This window comes from Ursus arctos, unplaced genomic scaffold (assembly GCF_023065955.2).
Source record: "Ursus arctos isolate Adak ecotype North America unplaced genomic scaffold, UrsArc2.0 scaffold_24, whole genome shotgun sequence".
Classification (NCBI taxonomy): domain Eukaryota; kingdom Metazoa; phylum Chordata; class Mammalia; order Carnivora; family Ursidae; genus Ursus; species Ursus arctos.
In genome coordinates, this window is record NW_026622919.1 from 28,395,926 (window position 1) to 28,417,231 (window position 21,306).

General features: G+C 37.2%; 1 protein-coding gene across 9 annotated transcripts in view; it reads left to right on the top strand.

The window, feature by feature from the left end:
* STXBP4 (syntaxin binding protein 4) overlaps positions 1 to 21,306 on the top strand; it is a 228,627-nt gene that overhangs the window by 1,719 nt on the left and 205,602 nt on the right. For 6 of the 9 annotated variants that reach the window (XM_057317694.1, XM_044389317.3, XM_057317693.1 and 3 more), the window contains 3 exons: positions 9,384 to 9,460; positions 9,901 to 10,022; positions 13,368 to 13,500. In XM_057317694.1, coding sequence (XP_057173677.1) covers positions 9,976 to 10,022; positions 13,368 to 13,500 — 180 coding nt within the window. In that variant the 5' untranslated portion in view covers positions 9,384 to 9,460; positions 9,901 to 9,975. Of the gene's footprint in view, positions 1 to 1,167; positions 1,783 to 9,383; positions 9,461 to 9,900; positions 10,023 to 13,367; positions 13,501 to 21,306 lie in introns of those variants that run through there. The other 3 variants (XM_044389318.3, XM_057317695.1, XM_057317696.1) reach the window with 3 other exon arrangements.

The following is a 21,306-nucleotide window of genomic DNA, read 5'->3' on the forward strand; positions in this document are numbered from 1 at the left end:
AGCCGTTAAGATCCAAGTGTCTACTGACTCTTTCCTACTCTGGCACAAAAACTTCAAGATGCTATGATTCTGCAAATTTATTTGTATTGTTTTATGTTTGAAAATCTTTTTCATCTGTATCTACCTTAGTTCTTATACCAGATCGTCAGCTTTTTCAGGGCAAGACCTGTTATATATTAAGTTTCTTACAGCGTAGACTCAAACCTCATGAAATCAACAATACGTTCCCTTAATCATTTTTTTCCTCCAGGCACCCCTTCCATGTAGCAACAGATAGCGATATAAATATATCAGTAATAGTGTCTTTGCCTTGACATCTTTTATTTTGTTATGTAATTGCAAATGAAACTATTCCTTTCCAAGGTATAGTAATCTTGATAGCAGTAAAATGGTGTTAGCTGTAGTTCTCGTGAGTCTGAGTATGCTTGTGATATTGCATAAGTCATTATGATAACTAATGCTAAGTAATGAGTTCTACCATGAATGGAATGGGAGCACCTCAGGGCAAGGTTAGTACGAGCCTGTTCTGTAGGTAGAGGTGTTGATTACAAACTTAAAATATTAGGGGCTGGACTGACATTTCAGACTTGGCACCTTTAATTTATAATATCATTCTTTAGCAATAAGTAATTAAACCTTGTGAACTCTTCCTAGTTAGCTATGATCATGTCCAATTTTACATAATAGGTAAAATTAGTTGTTATACAAACCATTCTGGGGGTGGAGGTGAGCAAAATGGGTGAAAGTGGGAAAAGCAGGAAGAATTGGGAGAAAAAAAGAAAAAAGAGAAATCATTTGATAGTCACACATTTTCTTTTTTTTTTTTTAATGTATTTTTAAAGGTTTTATTTATTTATGTGAGAGAGAGGGTGGAGGGTCAAAGGAAGAAGCAGACTCCCCACTAAGCCAGAGCCTGATGCAGGATTCTGTCCTGGGACTCCAGCATCATGACCTGAGCCAAAGGCAGACACCCTGATAGTCACACATTTTCTTATCTGATTATTGGTTCTCAGGCTTTCTGAAAACTTGAAGATTATAAAGATGTATCATTTTTAAAATGTGGTTTGTAATTACATTTTTTAGTATTTTTAATGCATAATATAAATTAAGGAAATTGTGACTTAAATCTTAATGTGTTAGTCACTGAGCTGCATTTCTTAGCTATTTGCCTAATAAAACCAGATCCATTTGGCAATGTCAAACATCTAGCAATTATTCCAACAGTACTAACAACTGTTTATTTGGCTGCTATATATTATAATAATCTCCTTATATCTAAAAGAGGAAGAATAATGCATCTTAATAAATAGTAAGAACAAGTGAATTGTAGTTTGAGAATAAGCTGGATAATCACAGTGTTCAGTGATTGCGGTGACATCATGAAGTTGTTTCAGTGAGTCTTGATATCCTAGTTTCTTATTTCCTGGCAGCTTCCTTTAAGCCACATGTTTGAGGAGCTACTCTATTTAAAAGATCGTGAAAAAGTTTATATATTTGACAGACTAGGTGAAATGAAAGCAGAAATCATTCATCCATAGGAGGCATTTTTTAAAAGTAATATTTATTAAGATTAGGGCCAGCTTTGTGCATAGGTGACCTGTGCAGTCACGTAAGAGCCTGCTTTTAAAAGGGCCCTTTGCCCCAAATAGACGGAATGACATTTTAACGTAATTCAGGCTAAAGCCATGTCAGCCTTCCTGGGATAAGCAGAGTGAAAGGCGGAGGCAGAAAAGGAGGGAAAATGGAAAAGCCGAGAGCCCAATCTCAGGAAGTGAAAGAAAGGTAAGAGATAACGCAAAACGCAAACTCGGGTCTCCGGAGAGTAGTCAGGATATGTGAAATAACACTAAGCAAAATCCAAGCTCCTTACCACGGAGACCCTGGGTCAACTAGACCCTGCGTGCTTCTTGAACTTCATGTATTGTTTCTCCCCCCATTCACCACGTTCCAGCCACGCTGCTTTATGTCTGTAAATATCCCAAATCTATTTTGCGGCCTCAAGACCTTTTTTTCTGCCTGGAATACTTTGTCCCTCAGTGTTTCTCCTGGCTGACCTGTCGTTTGGGTCTTAGCTGGAACACCACTACCCAGTCTAAATCACCCCTCCTCTGTCCAGTCACATTTGCGTATCTGAAATCCAGTTTGTTTTGTTGTTTCCTTCTTTATTATTTTTTCTCCCAACCCCTGAATGTAAATAACACAAGAGCACGGACCTTGGCTTGTTCACCGTATTATCCCAAGCACTTAGCTTAGTGCACATGATTGTACTGAGTAAATGGGGGATGAGTACACGGATGAAAGCAAACAGAAGGTGGTCTGGTAGTGCAAGGAAACTTTTGAGAGCAGTGAGCTGTTGCTCTGATGAAGATCTCCTGTTGGAGAAGATTAGGACTCCTTTCAAGCAGTTTTCCCATGTTTCCTGCGGGGTTGGCTTGTGTATTACAGGCAGTTGGCTACATGTCCACCCCCGGGCAAATGAGCAGCATTCCTTAACTGCTTAGATTCTTTTTCTTTCTTTTTCTTTTTCTTTCTTTCTTTCTTTCTTTCTTTCTTTCTTTCTTTCTTTCTTTCCTTCCTACTTTCTTTCTTTCTTTCTTTCTCTCTTTCTTTCTTTCTTTCTTTCTTTTCTTAGATTCTTGAAAGAAAAAAAAGTTCATTAGCAGTAGGAATATTGCCTTTGGGTACAAAATACAGGAGATAGTAAAATAACCCTTTGACTGATCTTTTATATCTTGATTTCCTAAAACTTTCACTTTATTTTTAAAGATCAATTAAGTCTAGCCCCAGGGAAGGGAGCCATTCCTGATTATATAACCCTTGGATTATTTAAATACTAATGCTATCTCAAAGAATCTCAGCTCTGATAAGGTATAGGACATGTTGCCACGGTTTCTAAACACTTTGGTCTCTTCAAGTATAGTGCTGAAAATATAGGTCTAACTGTACAACAGGAAATATTTAATTGTTTTAATATTTTAATAGTAGTGCCAGTTGATCTATAAATAGTAAGCATTTCCAACTTGTCTGTCACAGAATCCAAACAGATTATTTATTAGGTAACCAGCCCCATCATTCCCTCCTCCTCTCTTGAAATTACCTTTATGTAACATTTTACTATCCGGCTCCTTTTTTTCCTTCCCTCCAATTCCTTCCAAATGACCTGACTGCCGACTACCCTATCCCATTCACGGACCAGACCGGTCTTAGAGGTGCCTGCATATTTTAAAAAGTTCTCCCCTCAAAAAACATTGAGGGGCTTGTTGTTTAGTAAGACAGGAGTAGAATTTTTGATTCATAGAACCAAAGAAGAACCTTTAAAGATCACTTTATGAATGATCTTGTCATTCTTATTCTACATATGGAAAAACTGAGGAGCAGAGTTGTTCACTGACCGCTCAAGTCCCTTGGCTAGCAGACAGCAGAAATAGAACTCAAACCCAAATATCTTAACTTTTAGACCAGTGCTCTTCCCAGCGCAATGCCCTTGTATATATACAACCAGTGGCAAAGAGAATTCCAAAATGTCTATTTTTAAACAAGCTAGAGATGGTTAATAAGAGAGGGAATTAACATTAAATACTATTTGTACTGTGAGTTTCTTTGCTATAAGTCTTACTTCTTTCTAAACTATAGCAGGGAAAAGGTGTCTTTTATTTCTTCTTCCTGCTTGCCAATTTGCTTATGAAGGAATAGTTATGAGAAATTATTTAAAGGGTATAGCCAGTTTTCTCTGGTAAATACCAGATCTATGTCATTTTCTCTTTCACCTTGCAAAATTTGCTGATACTTTAGCAAATGGAGATACAAGAAGAGAATGATGTAAAGGGAAAATGACATTAAAAGAGACATAACAAGAAGGGTTAAATTTCTTTCCTTCTTTCTTTCAAGAGGGGGACGGGGTGGGGGCAGAGGGAGAGAGAGAATCTTAAGCAGGCTCCATGCCCAGTTTGGTGGTGGTGGTGGTGGCGATGATGGTGATGATGATGAAGGGACTGTTTGGGCTTAGTAGTGAGCCCACACATCTCTCCTTCTTTGTTGCCACACCTTGTCTTTCTTCCCTTTACTTCTGGTTCATTTTCACTTTAGACAAACAACTAAATGGCATTAGAGTTCCTTAACTACACAGCTTGTTACATACTTTTAAGTAAATAATAGATGTTTTAAAGGCATTGAGTAAACAACAAGAAAATTAAAATACCTAGGAATTAAATGAGAAATGTGTGAAACCCATATGAAGACAGCTTTGAAACGCTACAGAAGGTCACAAAAGAAGACTTGAACAAATGGAAGAATATACCAGTTTTTGGGTAGCAAGACTCAACCGTATAAAGATAGATACCAATACTTTCTCAATTACCTTGTAAATTTAACATGATTCCCCAACAATTGGCATTATTTTGTTTTGCTTTGTAAACAAGATGAGATTTTTGAAGTTAATGTGTAAAAATAAATAACCAAAAATAGCCAGGAAAACTTGATTAACCAAAGAAGTAATGAGGCAGTTACCAGATACAAAACATATATTATAAATTCCCCATTATTAAGATAGACTAACCAACGGGCCAGAATAAAAAGTACAGAAGTAGACCCAAATATTTATGAGATTTGATATAAAGGTCTAATCTCAAATCAGTGGGAAAAGATGGATTCCTTTATAATGTTGAGGCAACTGAGTGATGTTCTTGGGAGAAAATAAGAGTTGGGTCTATCTTATACTCTATACTAGGATGGATTCCAAATGGATCAAAGATTTTTAAATGAGACTATAAAAAATATTAGAAGAAAATATGAGAGAGTTCTTTATAACTTTGGAGTGTATAAGGACTTACATTTGACTTAAAACTCCCAAATCATGAAAGATGGATAAATTTAGCCACAGTCCTTTGTATAACAACAATAACAACAAAATCTATAACTAAGAATAAAGGAGGAAAATACATTTGCAATTCTTAGTGCAGGCAGAGGAAATAGTCTCCCTGGGACGTAAGAACTCCTAGAAACTAGACAGAAAAAAAGCTAACCATGTAGAGACAAAAAAAATGGCAAAAGGTATAAAAATACAGTTCACATAAAAGGAGATACTAAATGGTTCTTAAAACATAAAAACAAATGTTCAGCTTCATCAGACTTAAGATCTTAAGATACTGCTTTTATCAACAAGATTGTCAAAAATCCAATAGTTATGTATTACACCATGTTGGTGAGAACTTGGAGTACCAGGCACTATTATTGGAGGGATGGTAAATTAGGGCAGTTGATGATTGAGGGCAGTTTGGCAATTTTTATCAAAATATCAAGTGTGTATAAATGATGATACTCTATTTTTGTGAATTTGTCATACTGTAAATTTGTGCACATGTGATGTGATCTATACATAGGGCTTCATTATAGCATGTTTATAATAGCAAAAAATGTGAAACAATTTAAGTATCTATCAATAAGGGAATAAATAGATATGGTCCCTTCATAAAATGGAATGCCATGTAGCTATGAAAAATAAAAAAGAAATAAGAGGGTGCCTGGGTGGCTCAGTCAGTTAAGCATCCAACTCTTGATTTCAGCTCAGGTCATGATCTCAGGGTTGTAGGATTGAGCCCTGCATCGGGCACCACACTGGGCATGGAGCCTGCTTAAGTTTCTTCCTCTCCCTCTCTTAAAAAAAAAAAAAAAAAAAAGAATTAGGATGCTATATAAAAATATGGAAATAATTCCAAGTTCTACATTAATTAAAAAAATAAATAACCAGCAGATTACACAGCCATGCTTATAGTATTCAGGACTACTGCATACACCAGAGGACCTGTTTATATCATGTATATGACCCATACCCTCAGGGATTGTACAGTGCACAGCATGAACAGCTGGATGCTTCGTGCTGGTTGTAACCTACCTTCTTAGTTGAAACAAAAGGAAAGGAGTCAATATTTATTCATATTTGTTTATGCATAAAGGAACTAAAAGTATTCACAAGAAACAAAAACAGTGGATACTTAAGTATGTGGAAATGGTGTCGAGATAGATAGGATGCATATATGCATCCATTACACATCCCTCATTGGAGTGTATTAACTATTTTTAAAAAACTAAAAAGACATACTATTTCATTATCAGTATTATGAATATTCATTCAATATTGTAATTTCATCAAGTTAATATTTACCATCTTTTCTGCCAGATGTTTTTATCTCTTTCCTTTTTATTTTCTCTATTTTTGGTCTAGTAAAAAGAACTAGTTTTAGAAAGTATTGAATGCCATCTCTTTGGGAATATAAATTATTAAGTCTGTTAGTCAAACATATACATCACAGGCGGATTTTTTTATCTAATGAGATTGCTAATGATATAGAATTAAAATTTTAATCAAAGTAAAGCTCTAATTTAAGTTTTCTGGAATAGATTTATTGTATAAAACAAGAATTTTTTTCCCCTCAGTGTTCCACTTTCTCTGTTTTTTGCTGACCTCACATTTTCCCCCTTATGAGTCACTAAACTAGAAAAACATGTATTTTCCTTGAATGGGCATATTGTTTGTAGAAGAATAGAATGTTTTCCTTCTGTGTCATTCATTAATGTGAAGTTTGATATGTGTGTGTGTGTGTCTGTGTGTGTTTATAACGTTACAGAATCCCTTTTGGTTGAAGAGCTTGCTAGCTTCTGTAAAGGAAAAAAATAAGGAATAAATAAAAGAGGGAAGGGAAAGGCATTTTATGATATTTAAGGTTTAAGGATATGACAGTGAATACCTGGCTTATTAAGAAAAACTGCTCTTTGGATCAATAAAATTAAACCCATTTCTGTTAGTTTAATCAACAGTATCATCTCCATACAGAGTAGTAGTACTGTTAATACTCTCATCCTGTATTTTCAGAGAATGAAGTTTTTCCTCATAAATCAGTTTCCCAGCATGCTGTAGTGGAAAAAGGTTGGGTTTTTAGCTCAAGAGAACCAGATTCACATTCTGCTTTAAAACTGTTTAGCCTTGTGGTCATGGACAAGTCACATAGCTTCTCTATGATGTGGTTTTCATTTATGTAAATACCTTTCATTTATGTAAATATAAATATGTAATAATACCTGCCTTGTGGGGCTCCTTTGAGGGAGGGTAAAATCCTCTAGCATGGTGCCTGGCCACATTGGTGCTTAATGATGATTCCACTCTGGGTTGAGTGGCCGCCAGCCCCTCTGTGCACACCACTGTCAAAGCACTTAGCACCTTCCTGATATCTGTTCATTTGACTGTCTCCGGGGACAGACTCTGCTATTTAATCTCACCTCCAGGATTTAGGACATTGTGAGGCATGTTAAGTGAATGAAGTAATTTAAACACTTAAATTTTCTTTTAACACTTTAAAATAGAAATAATTTTAAAAAGCCTTGTTAAGTATGACATTATGTGAAATCTGTTGTACAGTTTAGCCACGATATATCCATTAGACCTGGGTTATGGTTCATCACTTAGGGACTCTGTGTCCAGTTAGGACAAATAACCACTAGATGGGGATCTTACTCACTTTGGCTTCATTTCTCTGCGGTTTTTCATCTGCATGCTTCCCCGGTTCCTGTTGCTTGCTACCACAGGGACTGTGAAAGTTGAAGCAGGATTTTAACATTCAGGACAGTGGAACAATACCATGTTGGGTTCCCAGAAGGTCCATTCACATTCTTTACAGCAGAATCTGTGATATCTTCCTCATTCAGTGGTTAGAGAAGAGCTGGGATAATTGCCTTGGGGTTTTTTTGTTGTTGTTTTTGTTTGTATTTTAATGTTTTTTTTATTATATTATGTTAGTCACCATACAGTACATCCCTGGTTTCTCATGTAAAGTTTGATGATTCATTAGTTGCATATAACACCCAGTAATTGCCTTGGTTTTAGTTCTCTGCCTCAGTTTTGAGCTCCCTAGTTTGGGTTTCTGAGTCCTCAGCCTCTCTGGGGTTCCCCAGGAGGAAGCTGCATCTCCTGCCAGCTGTTTCTAAGGCCAGAATTTGGCTTTGAATCAGGTACTGGTGTGCTGAGTTACTGATTTCCCCCCAGGAACTCAGAGGTATAGCATGCCACCTCTGTTCACCCCAGTACGCCACATGCATATTCCCATTTTCTCTCTGTGTGCTCAAACTCACAAATGTTTAAGAAGTCGGGGCACCTGGGTGGCTCAGTCGGTTAAGCATCTGACTTGATTTTGGCTCAGGTCATGCTCTCAGTGTTATGATATTGAGCCCCTCATCAGGCTCCATGCTGGGCATGAAGCCTGCTTAAGATTATCTTTCTCCTTCTCCCTCTCTGCCCCCTGCCTCCACCCCCCCGCCCCCCCCCCTGCAGCTTGTGTGCACATCCTCTTTCTAAAAAAAGAAAAGAAAAAAAATGTTTAGGAAGGCTTGCCCCTAGCTTTCAGCTTCTTTGGTCCTCCTTTATGAGTTATCGTCTCACCATCTATGTTTTGTCTTCCAGAAATTTGTCAGACATTTCATCTGATGGCTCTTCTCCCATGTACTCATGAACATTATGAGTTTATACTCTTATAAAGTAGTCTCTTTATGACTTACTTATTCCATAACTGGAAGCCTGTACCTCCTACTCCCTTTCACCTATTTTGTCCATTCCCCCACCCCCAGCCCCATTCCATTCTGGCAACTTTAAGTGAAAATCAAATTTTTAAAAAATTTAGCTTTATTAAGGTATGATTTATTTTTATTTATTATTATTTTATTTACTATTTTTTTTAGAGAGAGTATGCACATGCCAGGGGGTGGGTGGAGGAGCAGTGGGAGAGAGAATCTTAAGCAGGCTCCATGCCCAGTGTGGAGCCCCACACAGGGCTCAGTCTCACAACCCTAAGATCATGACCTGAGCCGAAATCAAGAGTCAGACACTCACCCAACTGAGCCACCCAGGCGCCCCAAGATATAATTGATTTATAACAAACAGCACATATTTATAGTAAGAAAATTTGATAAGTTTTGACATGTATATGCATTTGTAAAACCATTACTACAGTCAAGGTAGTCACTGTACCTATGAAGAAATAAGGCTTGGAGAAGCCTAGAAGCTCAAATTGGAATCCAGGTGTCTCTGATGTCAAGGTCCATGCTCTAGGCTTTGAAGCCTGAGTGCTAGCTAGAAAAAAACCACTGGCTGTTTCTCCTGTTGCTCATTTGTGTGGAGAAGAACACACAATTTCTGAATCTAGCTATTCATTTCTTCAATAAGAGGGTTCTTAATGTCTTAAGTTTCTGTACTTTATTCCTATTTCTTATGCAGAGTGGTTAAGCCGTATTCAAATACAACTTTTTAGTTCAGTGAAACTGCACCATTCACTTTAATGTTCACAGTGGAGCTATATGAGACATTAAAATCATAGATATATATTTTTTTCTTTTCATAGGAAAGCATTTAAGAAGCTTGTGGAGTAATATGAATCAAAGTACTATAAGATCTACAGGAAGTCCCTCAAGATAGCTGGTAAGACAATAGGAATTTCTGTTTTTTTCAACAGTGTATTGTATAATTATTTTATAGACATTCTGACTATAAGCTTTCTAGTCCTGTGATGACAAGAGATATTTGTCACAGTCTTGTATTATTATGTGATTTTTAAGTGTATTAGTGGTGGAAGCTATAAGTTACCTGAGACTTAGCTGTGTTCTTCACCTCTGCCAGAAAATGCAGATTTTATATCGATACAGATAATCATGTGGATATAGTCCTATAGCTATATCTACCTGTCTGTTGAACTTTGTATTTCTCAGATATTATCAGCAATGACTAAAGTGCTATACTTCAAAATATATAAAATATATCTAACATGTATATACATGTATGTGATGTTCTTATGCAAAGTTGAAATCGAATTTGACTACTCTTAAGACATGAAAATTTATTTTCTACTTCTCCATTTTTAGGAAAAGAAGAATTTCTAGACTCTTCATCAAGATATTCATTCACCCAGTTAAATCCAAGCCTCCTGTAGTAAAATCATGAATAAAAATACATCTGCTGTGGTATCATCCAGTCTACTTGAAAAGTAATTTTTAAATTAAATTTAATATGTTTTGAGCTATCATAGTTTGAAATATGTAGAATGTTAATGAACTTTCGATTGAAAATTCTATACAGTTAACTGTGGTCTAAGGTGATAAGGAAGTTGATCAATAATTACCTTACAATGTAAATCAGTGTATAGGATAAATTCTGCATTCTTTTTTATAATTCCTTATAGAAATTGCCTTTTAAAAAATTGGATCTGATTTTTCAAATATCTAAAATATTTTATGATCCCAGTATAAAAATAACATAAGATTAACTTTTGCTGAGTAACAAACCACCCAAAATGCCTCGAAACAACAAGCATTTATTTGTTCTCATGTTTGGGTAGGTTGGCTGAGCAGTTCTTCTAGTATGTACCAGAAGTGTGGGATGGCCCCATTCACATGTTCTGGCACCTCATCTAGAAAGGCTGGATGGCTGTCTCTTTGAACCTGATCTCATTCCCCAGGAGGCTAGCTCAGGCTCTTTCACATGATAGCGGAATGGTTGCAGCAACACGCCCAAGTGTTTTTCAGATGTCTATTTCCCTCACATTTGCTGGTGTACCATTGGCTGAAGCAATTCAGATAGCCAAGTCCAAATTCAAAGGGTAGGGATATAGACTTTACATTTTAATGGAAGGAACAGCGAAGTCACATTCCAAAGGGCACGCAGACAGGAATGGGAAGAATTGGTGGCCATTTTGCAAACATGTAACACACATATAACAAGGTATATTCAGAGAAGTCATTCTTGTCCTTCATTCACTCTGTGACCTCATTCTTCCTATAGATAACCATTTTTATTCTCGGTTCCTGTTTAGTGCTGCTTTTTCCATAAGCAAATACACGTAAATATATACACGCTTACATATATGTGTATATAACAGTAAACAAGTGCACACCGGCCCTTCAGCTCAGGTTCACATGTCTTCCCTGGAGAAGAGTATCAGGCCAGTTAAATTCAGGATGTCTTTCTCTGTTACCTCCTCCTGAGAGCACTGGAAAACTCCAGTCTTCAAGGGGCACAAGCCAGGCCCATTTGTGTGGTATGCAAAGAACTCCATACACAGAGCTCTGTGCCCTGGTGCTGAACAGTTTTACTTTCTGGGATAGCACAGAGTTTTGTCCAACTACATAAGGCAAAATCAAGCCTATGAGAAAGAATCATAGAACCGAGGCAAGATGTTCCCAAATATCCAGGCTCTGCCTCCTAGGTTCCACTTGCCAGCATATTCTTAACAAAAGGGTAGCATATTATATATACTTTTTGGTCTTGCCTTTTTTTTTTAGCTTAAGTTATATCCTGGTGATCACATCAGTATGTAAGTGTCTTCCTTGTACCATGTTATAACTGAGTAGTATTCTATCCTGTGAATGTACCATAGTTTATTCAGCCAGTACCTTTTTTTTTAAGATTTTATTTGTTTATTTGACAGTGAGTAATTTATTTACAAGAGACATATGTCTCTTGGAATATTAAGTTGTAAGGACATAAAGGAGTGAAGCCTAGAAATGAGAGAGTTATTTATTTTTTATTTTTTAAAAAATTTATTTACTTGTCAGAGAAAGAGAGCATGCACAAGCGAGGGGAGCTGCAGGCAAAGGGAGAAGCAGCCTCCCCGCTGAGCAAGGCGCCAGACGCAGGACTTGTTCCCAGGACTCTGGGATCATGACCTGAGCCAAAGGCGGACACTTAACCGACTGAGCTACACAGATGTCCCGGCATAAGGGGGTTTTAAAATAAGGTCCTAGCAAGTAAATGCTGTATGAAATACAAATATTCTGTTGGCATTAAAAAAGGAGGGATCCTTTACTGAAGCAATAATATATGGTGAAGATTATATGTTATACCCATTGAAGGAAATTCACACTTGGAGGGTTTAAGGGGTTATGGGAGGTACCTAATGAGGTACCTTAATTCCCTCTCTCCATCTGCTCTCTCATTTCTAGGCTTCACTCCTTTATGTCCTTACAACTTAATATTCCATCAAGAGTGGGCTGAGCTTCTGAAATCTGTAACAGTGAAACATTGTGGACCCAGTCCCGACTGCCTCTTTTCTTAGCTAATTGACTGTTGCCCTAGTAACCAGATAGGCCATCCAGCACTAGAGCCTAATTCAGTAAAATGCAACCTTGAAAGCTGTCCTGTATAGAGAGCAAAATATTCAAAAGCAGGGAGGTTTGTAAGGGTTTGGGTTTTTTTTATATTTTAATTTCTTTCATTCTATTATTTTATGATTTAAATTTTGAATACACACTTCCTTAAAGATACAGTTAGAATTTCTGTGGCAGAAGCTAAGAAAGTTCTTTCCAAAAGCTATAATCATATGGAAGATATGAGGGAACTCTTTTTTAATAACAGTTTCAGTTTATTGATGTGTTTGAAGATAGCAAAAAGTCCTATAATTCAACGATGGCTTTCAGTACAGCAACCAAGCAGATCTTACACCACATTTTGCCTCTGGAGTAAGACAAACTGGGTTTTCATGGCTGTTCTCCAGCTTCATAACCTTAGACCACCAAGTTAACTTTCCCAGATTTTGGTGCTTTTAGAAAATTGAGGGTAATCTTAGGAGTTGTATAAATATTAGGTTGAATGGCATAATGTATGTATATTGCTTAGCATAGTACCGAGTACATCACAGGAAAGCAGGCAGCCCTAAGCCTCATTTCAAACTCTGTTCAAGTTCTCTCAGACCAGTAAAAGTCTCCTCTCTGAGTGGAATGTTCAGAAACACAACTTGCGGGTATACCTTTTGCAGAATTCTTTTGACAGTTCCTTTTCTAATGGCATTGCTCTTACGTCTGATGGAAATTATGGTTGGAGCACATGCTTTCTATCAGAAAATACTCTTCCTAAATTAAAAAGATAAACTTTTTGAGATTCAAGTAGAGGTCGTATTTATTTTGCTGTAAACAGCCACAGACATGGCTTTTAAAAAGTCGATTGCCTAACTCACTAAAATCTTTAATTTTGGGATCTCTCAGTGTAGTCTAAAAGTCAGCTAAAGACACATCTCTTCAGTTACCTCTAATACAGCTTTACATTTATTTAAATCCTATGTTGAAGGTATTTTTCTTTGTTCTACTCCAAAGAAATAAGCATTATTGCTGTGATTTCTTCTATGGTTTGATTGTTTTTACAGAAAAAAAATAATAGAGGTAACAGAATCCATTTGATTGCTTTTCTATCACCATACTTTTCTAAATGTCGTTGCTAGTATTATATACTGAGTATTTCGTGTTATCTAGATTTAAGAATTTGATTTAGCAGGTAGTTTAAAGAGAAGTAGGCACAGATCTTTAGGCTAATTTGTGAATGCTAATTTACTTTATCTTAGGGATCCTGCCTTTCAGATGATTACAGTTACCAAGGAAACAGGCCTTGGTCTGAAGATCCTAGGAGGAATTAACCGAAATGAAGGTCCCTTGGTATATATTCAGGAAATCATTCCTGGAGGAGACTGTTACAAGGTAAAAATGAAAATAAAATAACACTTCACAAAAAAAAAAAAAAAAAAAAAAAAAAAAACCAAACCACCAGTGGTGAGGTTTGTTTTCCTACTACATCAGTAAATTTTTAGTATTAACTGAATGTCCACTGTGACCATTTCTCAGTGAATGATCCTACAAGAACTGGAAGATAGACCTTTACCCTCAAGGAGCTTCAACCTAATAAATGAATAGGAAAAAAATAGGAAAATAGCAGATTTCAGACTCTTAGCCAAATGTCATATACATATATGTGTATATATATATATATACATATATGATATATATATATTTTTTTTTAAGGGATTTTTTTTTTTTTTTTTTTTTGAGAAAGAGAGAGCAGGGAGAGGGACAAGCTAATGCTGCACTGAGCACAGAGCCCAATGCAGGGCTGCATTTCAGGGCCCTGAGATCATAACCGGAGCCGAAACCAAGAGTCAGACGCTCAACTGACTAAGCCACCCAGGTGCCCCAAGGTTATATATTTTTAATTATGTGCTATTTAACCCTTATCCGAAATCTGGTTGAGAGAAATTATATTTGTTTTTGTTTGTTTGTTTTATTATGATATGTTAGTCACCATACAGTACATCATTAGCTTTTGAAATTGTATTTGAAGCCATGTTATCTCTCCACTGCTCGGAGAGTTTGGATTAAGTTGGATCATTTAAACTTGAAGTACATCATTTAGCCTCTCCTAAGTACAAAACAAACAAGGAAACTCAGCATATAAAATCTGCTCATTTCTGAATTTGCAATAATTCTTGTTGACTTTATTAATTATATCACTCATTAGTTGCCCACATGAGAAATTAAATATTTATTTATTTATTTATTTGTTTGTTTATTTATTTATTTTTAGGGATTAGAGAGCCTTACTCTCCTCTTCACTGTAAGAAATATGTAAATCATGATTTCTTTTTTGCTGTGGTTACTAGGAAGCTCAGATCCAAATTTGAAGCACAATATCAGCAACTTAAGAAACTAGTTAACTATATTTGCATTTTCATTTCTCTTAAATTTCATTTGCCATTTCTGTTTTACTAATGTGATTCTATATGTCTTTTGAAAATTGCCTCCTGTCCTTTTTGGAGAGATACAGAATATAAAGAATTTAATAAAATATTGTATTAATGTCAAGCTGTGTAGAATGAGAAAGGATCCTTTTATCATTAAGTTTGTTCATATTGTTGTTTTTCTCTTATTTGTTTTGGTTCAATAAATAATAGTCTTGCCCTTAGCCCCACCCTCATTGCAAACACTTGTTTAGCAAGCAGTTTATCTAATCAACTGCTTCACCGATAATTTGCAAAATAATAGAAATGATTTCAATTGTTTCAAGTTTGTTGAGATAATAGGATACACTTACCATATTGTAAGTATTATACAATAAATTTAGGATGTTATAATGTAAATTGTTACCTATTGAATTTAAATTATTAAGCAAATAAAGCTATACTTAAATACTAAATTTGAACAAATTAGTCTTGTAAGAATTGAGATATTTAGGACTACTTTAGTTGAGAGATGTATGTGTGTGAGATGTGTGTGTGTGTTCACTATAGCCAAGATATTTCTTTTTTTTTTTTTAAAGATTTTATTTATTTATTTGACAGAGATAGAGACAGCCAGCGAGAGAGGGAACACAAGCAGGGGGAGTGGGAGAGGAAGAAGCAGGCTCATAGCAGAGGAGCCCGATGTGGGGCTCCATCCCATAACGCCGGGATCACGCCCTGAGCCGAAGGCAGACGCTTAACGACTATGCCACCCAGGCGCCCCTAGCCAAGATATTTCTTAAACCACACTTCATATAATGTAGTAACAGATCATGATATCTAACGAGTGATAAAAATTTGCTGTTATGATAAGCATCAGTGTGTGCTTTTTATTCCCATGTAAATATCTGTAGTTAAAGTAATAAATTGATAGCAGGGTGTGGAGTGACTTCATCTGCTATCAGTGGTAGCAGACTGAAAATTACAGTTAAATACTTTCTCTTGGTTTTTCTTAGAATTTCATTGTTTGGAAGGGTATCAAAAAGCAGGCATTTAACGAACTATATTCTATATTTACCACTAGAGAGCAGCACAGAGTTATTAATGTTCCTTGACAGTATCTGGTCCAGTCCAAAGGAAGAAAACAGCTAAAACAGAGATAGGTGGAATAAGTACGCTTACACTTATTTTTGTATGCTTCCTCAAGATGGAGAGTTACGTGCACATTTATTCAACAAATGCAAGTTAATGCAATTTTATTTTTAAATGATTTTATTAATAATAATAGCATTTACTGTGTTCTAAATGCTGTTAGGCATGTTAATAAATTTCTAATCTGCACAAAATTTCTGCAATAGTAGATGTATTCATACAACAGGAAACATAGGTTCATAAGATTATCCTTATTAAGTTGCTAAACTGTGCGACTTAATATTTTTTAAATGCATGTGAGTGCTTTCACTAGCTCTACTTTTATTTTAATATGATATTATTTCAGAGCTAACAATATAGGCAGTCCCCAAGCTTATAGATGGATTATATAACATTTATATTCCCAAACTTCACGTGTTAAGGGGCTGTTGGAACTCAGAAGGAATCTTCTTTAGTTAATCATGGTTAGCTGCCTCAGCCCCCACCACCACTTCCTTACACATACGTGAATGTTTTCCAATGGCAAAAAAAAAAAAAAATATATGGTCCTGGTTCAGTGACCAAAACACCATGTTTCTTTGAAAAACATATTCGGAATTAAAACTTGGAGCATCTTGACACATTTTTTCCAGTTGAAGTAGAAGAAAAAATTCTCCCAGCACCAAGTGTTAGAGGAAGCCTATAGGGTGAGAACAAATATACTAGGTATGTATATACAAATATTACAAATATACTAACTAGTATATACAAATATACTAGTTAAGGAAATATGAGAATTCCAAGGCCCTTTTCTTTTCTTTTTAAAGATTTTATTTATTTATTTATTTGACAGCCAGATAGGGAACACAAGCAGGGGGAGTGGGAGAGGAAGAAGCAGGCTTCCAGTGGAGGAGCCTGATGTGGGGCTCGATCCTATAACGCCGGGATCACGCCCTGAGCCAAAGGCAGACGCTTAAGGACTGTGCTACCCAGGTGCCCCTCCAAGGCCCTTTTCATCCCACCAGCCAGTCCCATATCAGTCTGAAGTCCTCAGTGTTCAGTCTTAGACCTTTCTCTGGCTGAGACACTCCTTTGAGCTTTATACCCACATATCCAATTGCCTGGTCAGCATTTCCATTTGGATCTCCTTAAGGCATCTCAGATTCACTATATCTGAGGCAAGATTCATGGTAGTCACACCACACCCTCATCTGCCCATCTGTTCCCAAACAGAGCTGCTTCCTCTGTTCCCAGTCTCGGTGAATGACACCTTCCAGTTGCATAAAGTCAGAAAACCTGAAAGCATCCTAACTACTTCCTTTCCCTTAATACCCCTACCCAAGTTTATTAGCATGTGCTGTTGCTTTTTTTACTCTCTAAATATCTCTTGAACCCATCAGTCTCCTTGATCTCCTATGACCATCACATAGTTTATCAGACCTCATGATAGCTTCGCCTGCTCTTATGCACCACGCCTATCCCCCCCCCCATCTATCATACTAATACTCAGTTGCCTGCAAGGTTCTGTATAATATGACTTCTGCCCTTATTTCTCTGACTCTCCATCTTTATGCTTCCAGAATGGTATTCTTTCAGTTCCTGGAAGCTCTTTCTCATTTGCTGTTCCCTCTGACTGGAAACACACCCACACCACCACTACCATTACTTCCAAATAGCTGTTCAAGGACTAATTCCTAAGGAATGTGTTTTCTGTGCCCTCCAGTTTATTTTATGGTTTTTTTTTTTTTAAGATTTTATTTATTTATTTGAGAGAAAGAGGACAAGCAGGCGGGAAGGGACAGAAGGAGAGGGAGAAGCAGACTCCCCTCTGAGCAGGGAGCCAGACATGGAGCTCGATCCCAGGACCCTGAAATCATGACCTGAGCCAAAGACAGATGCTTAACCGCCTGAGCCACCCAGCGGCCCCTGTGCCCCCCAGTTTAGTCTAGATCTTTTTTCCTATATGTGCTCCTAGATCCTGTTCCTTTCCTTTATATCACTTATCTCAGTTTGTAAGCATACATCCATATCCGTGATTGTCTTATCAGGTCTGTCTGAACCATAAGACAGTATGTTTCCTAAGTGCAAGGATTCTATCTGATTTTATTCACAATACTATCCTTCGTCCCCAGTGTGATGCCTGGCACATACTAATTGCTCAGGTAATGTTTATGAATGAATGATCCCTTCGGCATTCTGTCATGTTTCTGAGAGTTACTCATCTGCCTGTTTGCTATTCTGCTGCCGCCGTCTGGCTCCACACCAAGTTCCTCTCTTCCCTGGCCCTTTGTGTTAGATTCTGGACGCGAAATGTCTTTGAAGTTTTCGAATGTTTTTGTTTGTTTCTTTGTTTTTCTGCTGTTAGTGAAAGGAAAGCAGGCAGTATCAAAAGCTTTTTTCAAACCTGATACTACATTTCCTATTTCATTTAACTGACTCTAAGACATATAGTAAAGCACATACATACAAGCTCCCTGGGATGAATCTTAGAACCAATTTCATAGGGTAATTGGCAGCATTTTCTTCTTTTAGTGCTACATAAAATAACAGTGTATCCTACAAGCAGTGTCACTTTAAATTTGATAAATTCAGGACTTTTTTCTTTCCCCAGTCTAACTCTATAGGTAAAGACAATGATCACGTAGATATAGATACTAATGGTTAGTCACTGTTCACAAAGGGTTGAAGTAGGACATATTTATCTTTCAGAGGAAGTCTGTTTTCAGAATATGCTGAGCATATCCCTGGAACCGGGGGACCAAGGCCTCTGGATGGCACAGTGTAAAGAAACCAGTCCCATTGATGGGAGCTAAAGAAGTAGCAGCCAAGAGGGTTCACTTTACAAGTCACTCTCTTTTCTCCTTTGCCATTATTACTTCTGTCAGAGCCACCTTAATTTCCTCAGACTGTTTCCTGGCCCTGATTAATTTGATTGTGGGCTTACTCTGTACCTGGCACTATGCTGGGGGAAACAACCATGAAAAGGACACGGTTCCGGCCAACTGAAATAATCAGGGCTGCTAGTTTGGAAGTTGCTGGATTAATGTGCTCTAATAGGAGAGAAAAAGATATGTAAACAAATAGGGACAGTAAGTGTAATAGCAGAGGTAAGTAAAAGTGCTTTTGGAGCAGGGAGAGAACAATTAAGTAATTCCAGGCAGTGGGGCAAACTTACCGCAGAGAAAGCGTTTGCATTTGGCTGTGAGGTTTAAGTGCGAGTTTATCAGAGAAGTGGCGGGGTTGGTGGTGGCATTCTAGACAGGAATTAGGATGTGTAAGAGCATTAGGGTTCCAAAGACCATGGCTGGTTTGATGAACATTTTCTAAGACTAGAATGAAGAATTTATGTGCTGAGGAGGGAAGGTGAACAGTGAGGCTGAAAAAAGTTGGTTGCAGCTAGCTTGTTGTGCTGGGTTTGGAAAGTTAAGGAGTTTTCAACTTTTACCCGTGGGCACCCATTAACGGGTTTTGTTTTGTTGTTGTTGTTGTTTTTTAAGAGCGGGAGAGAGAGAGAGGGTTGGGACAGAGGGAGAGAGAGAATCTTAAGCAGGCTGTACACCCAGCGCAGAGCCTGCCCTCAGGGTCCTGAGATTGTGACCTGAGCCAAAATCAAGAGTTGGACACTTAACCGACTGGGCCACCCAGGCGACCCCCCCCCAAAGGTTCTTAATTTGAGGAGTAACAGGATTAAATTTATATCAATGCAAAAATTAAAGCAGGCATGGAATTGATTCAACTCACTTTTATTTAACACCTACAACATGCTAGGATTTTACGTATGTTCTTCCAGTTACAGCAACCTCGTGCGACAGGTATTTATCTCCACTTTACAGCTAAGAAAATGAAGTCTCATAGAGATTAAGCAACTTTCCTAAATTCACATTAATGACTGGCAGGCAACAGAAGTTGACAGTTTCTGAGAGTATGGAAAAGGAACCAGAAGTTTTGCAGGAGCATTCCTTAGTATTTAGGACTGAGTTAGTTAAATCAGTCAGGCCGTGTAGATGGTATGGTAATATGGTAACATTAGAAAACTACATAATGGTCATTATAAATGAACAGCGCTGGTAGTTTTCAATAGAAGCGCCTAAATGGTCAGGAGTATGTTATTACTTTCAACATTTTTGTAAATATTGACAGGAAATAATGAAGACTTTGAAGGTGAAGGGCATGTGAAAGTGTTATACAGTTGCTCAGTAACCACTGTATCCAAACCCAGACAGTGTGGAAGAAGCCTCGGCATGTCCCCGAAGTTCGTATCTTCACATATACATTCATCCAACTGGGGCAGGACTCACTGGTTTGAATGCCAGACTCCAAAAGAAATAGCTTTGTTTGAGTTTGCAGGTTCTGACTTTTAAACAGGTTCAGAAATTCACATGCTCGGCTAAGATCTTGTTCTAGGAGGCAAAGGAAAGGAAAAAAAAAAAACACCACTGTAAATACTTTTTAGAAAAAAGGTGTATATATATATATATATATATATATATATATATATATAAACACCAAAAGCTACCGTCAGAAGGCATTATTCTTCCTCTCTTCTCTGACTCTTGTCCTGCTGGAAAATTCTCCTTCAATAGTACATCAGTGTGCTTTAATATAAGATACGTTATATTGTGTTCATGAGAGCTTTTCCCTCTGTATTGCTAATACTGAACAGTCTGAGATAATACTGAACAGTCTGAGAGGAGAATGTGGGCGATAGTAGGTCCGCCGAAACCCTGTTGCCTACCTCTGTTTAATGTAGCCTTTTTCTCTGCAACCCTGACAGCCAGCTGTGGTCTGTATAAGACGTATGGACACAGGAACTACCTCAAACAGTTTTGACTGTAGTTCTGTGTTTCTCGTGGATGAGACTATGTGACTCTCCAGCCCTTTCCTCTCCCTCTATTTGTTTATGAACATCTAGCTAGCAAGTTGTAGAGCTCAAGTTAGTATTCAGGTCTGTCTGGCTGCCAAACCTTGGGTTCTTTCCAGTTCTGTCCACTGCCTCTGAAGTCTCCTGCCCGGTTGAAAGAATTGTCATCTGACAGTATTTCCAGTTATTACTGTCTGCCACCCCGATTCTAAAAAATCCTTTCTTTCCTTGTCCTTGTCAGTGTCCTTTATGTGCTTTGCTCCAGTGAAACAGGGCTTTCTTCATTTTCTCCATTTTTCCCCTAAATTGTTGCCAGGCTTTGTGATACAAGTCAATGGTAGTATTAAGCCATTAAATTTCAGCTATAATCTACCTTACTAAGCTGATTCTAGTGAGGAACTATTTTGTAGATTCCAAATGGTCTAGAGCTGGATTTAATAATGACATTTATTTAATTTCACTATTTATTAATTTACTTATTTTAAAATTAGATTAAAAATTTCTCCATTTGACCCTTACTTCCAATACCAGTTTTGGAATATAGAACCAAAACATAATTCAGCTAGTTAATTTGGGGGCTGGTGTTATGACCTCTTTTTATTTTGGGAGGTGGAGAATTTCTTTTCTATTTTATTTTATTTTATTTTATTTTATTTTATTTTATTTTATTATTTTTTAAGGAGGCTCCATGCCTCCCTGTGAGGCTTGAACTCATGACCCTGAGATCAAGAGTTGTATGCTCTACCAACTAAGCCAGCCAGGCACCCCTCTTTTCTTTTTTATAATGTGGTACTTGACACG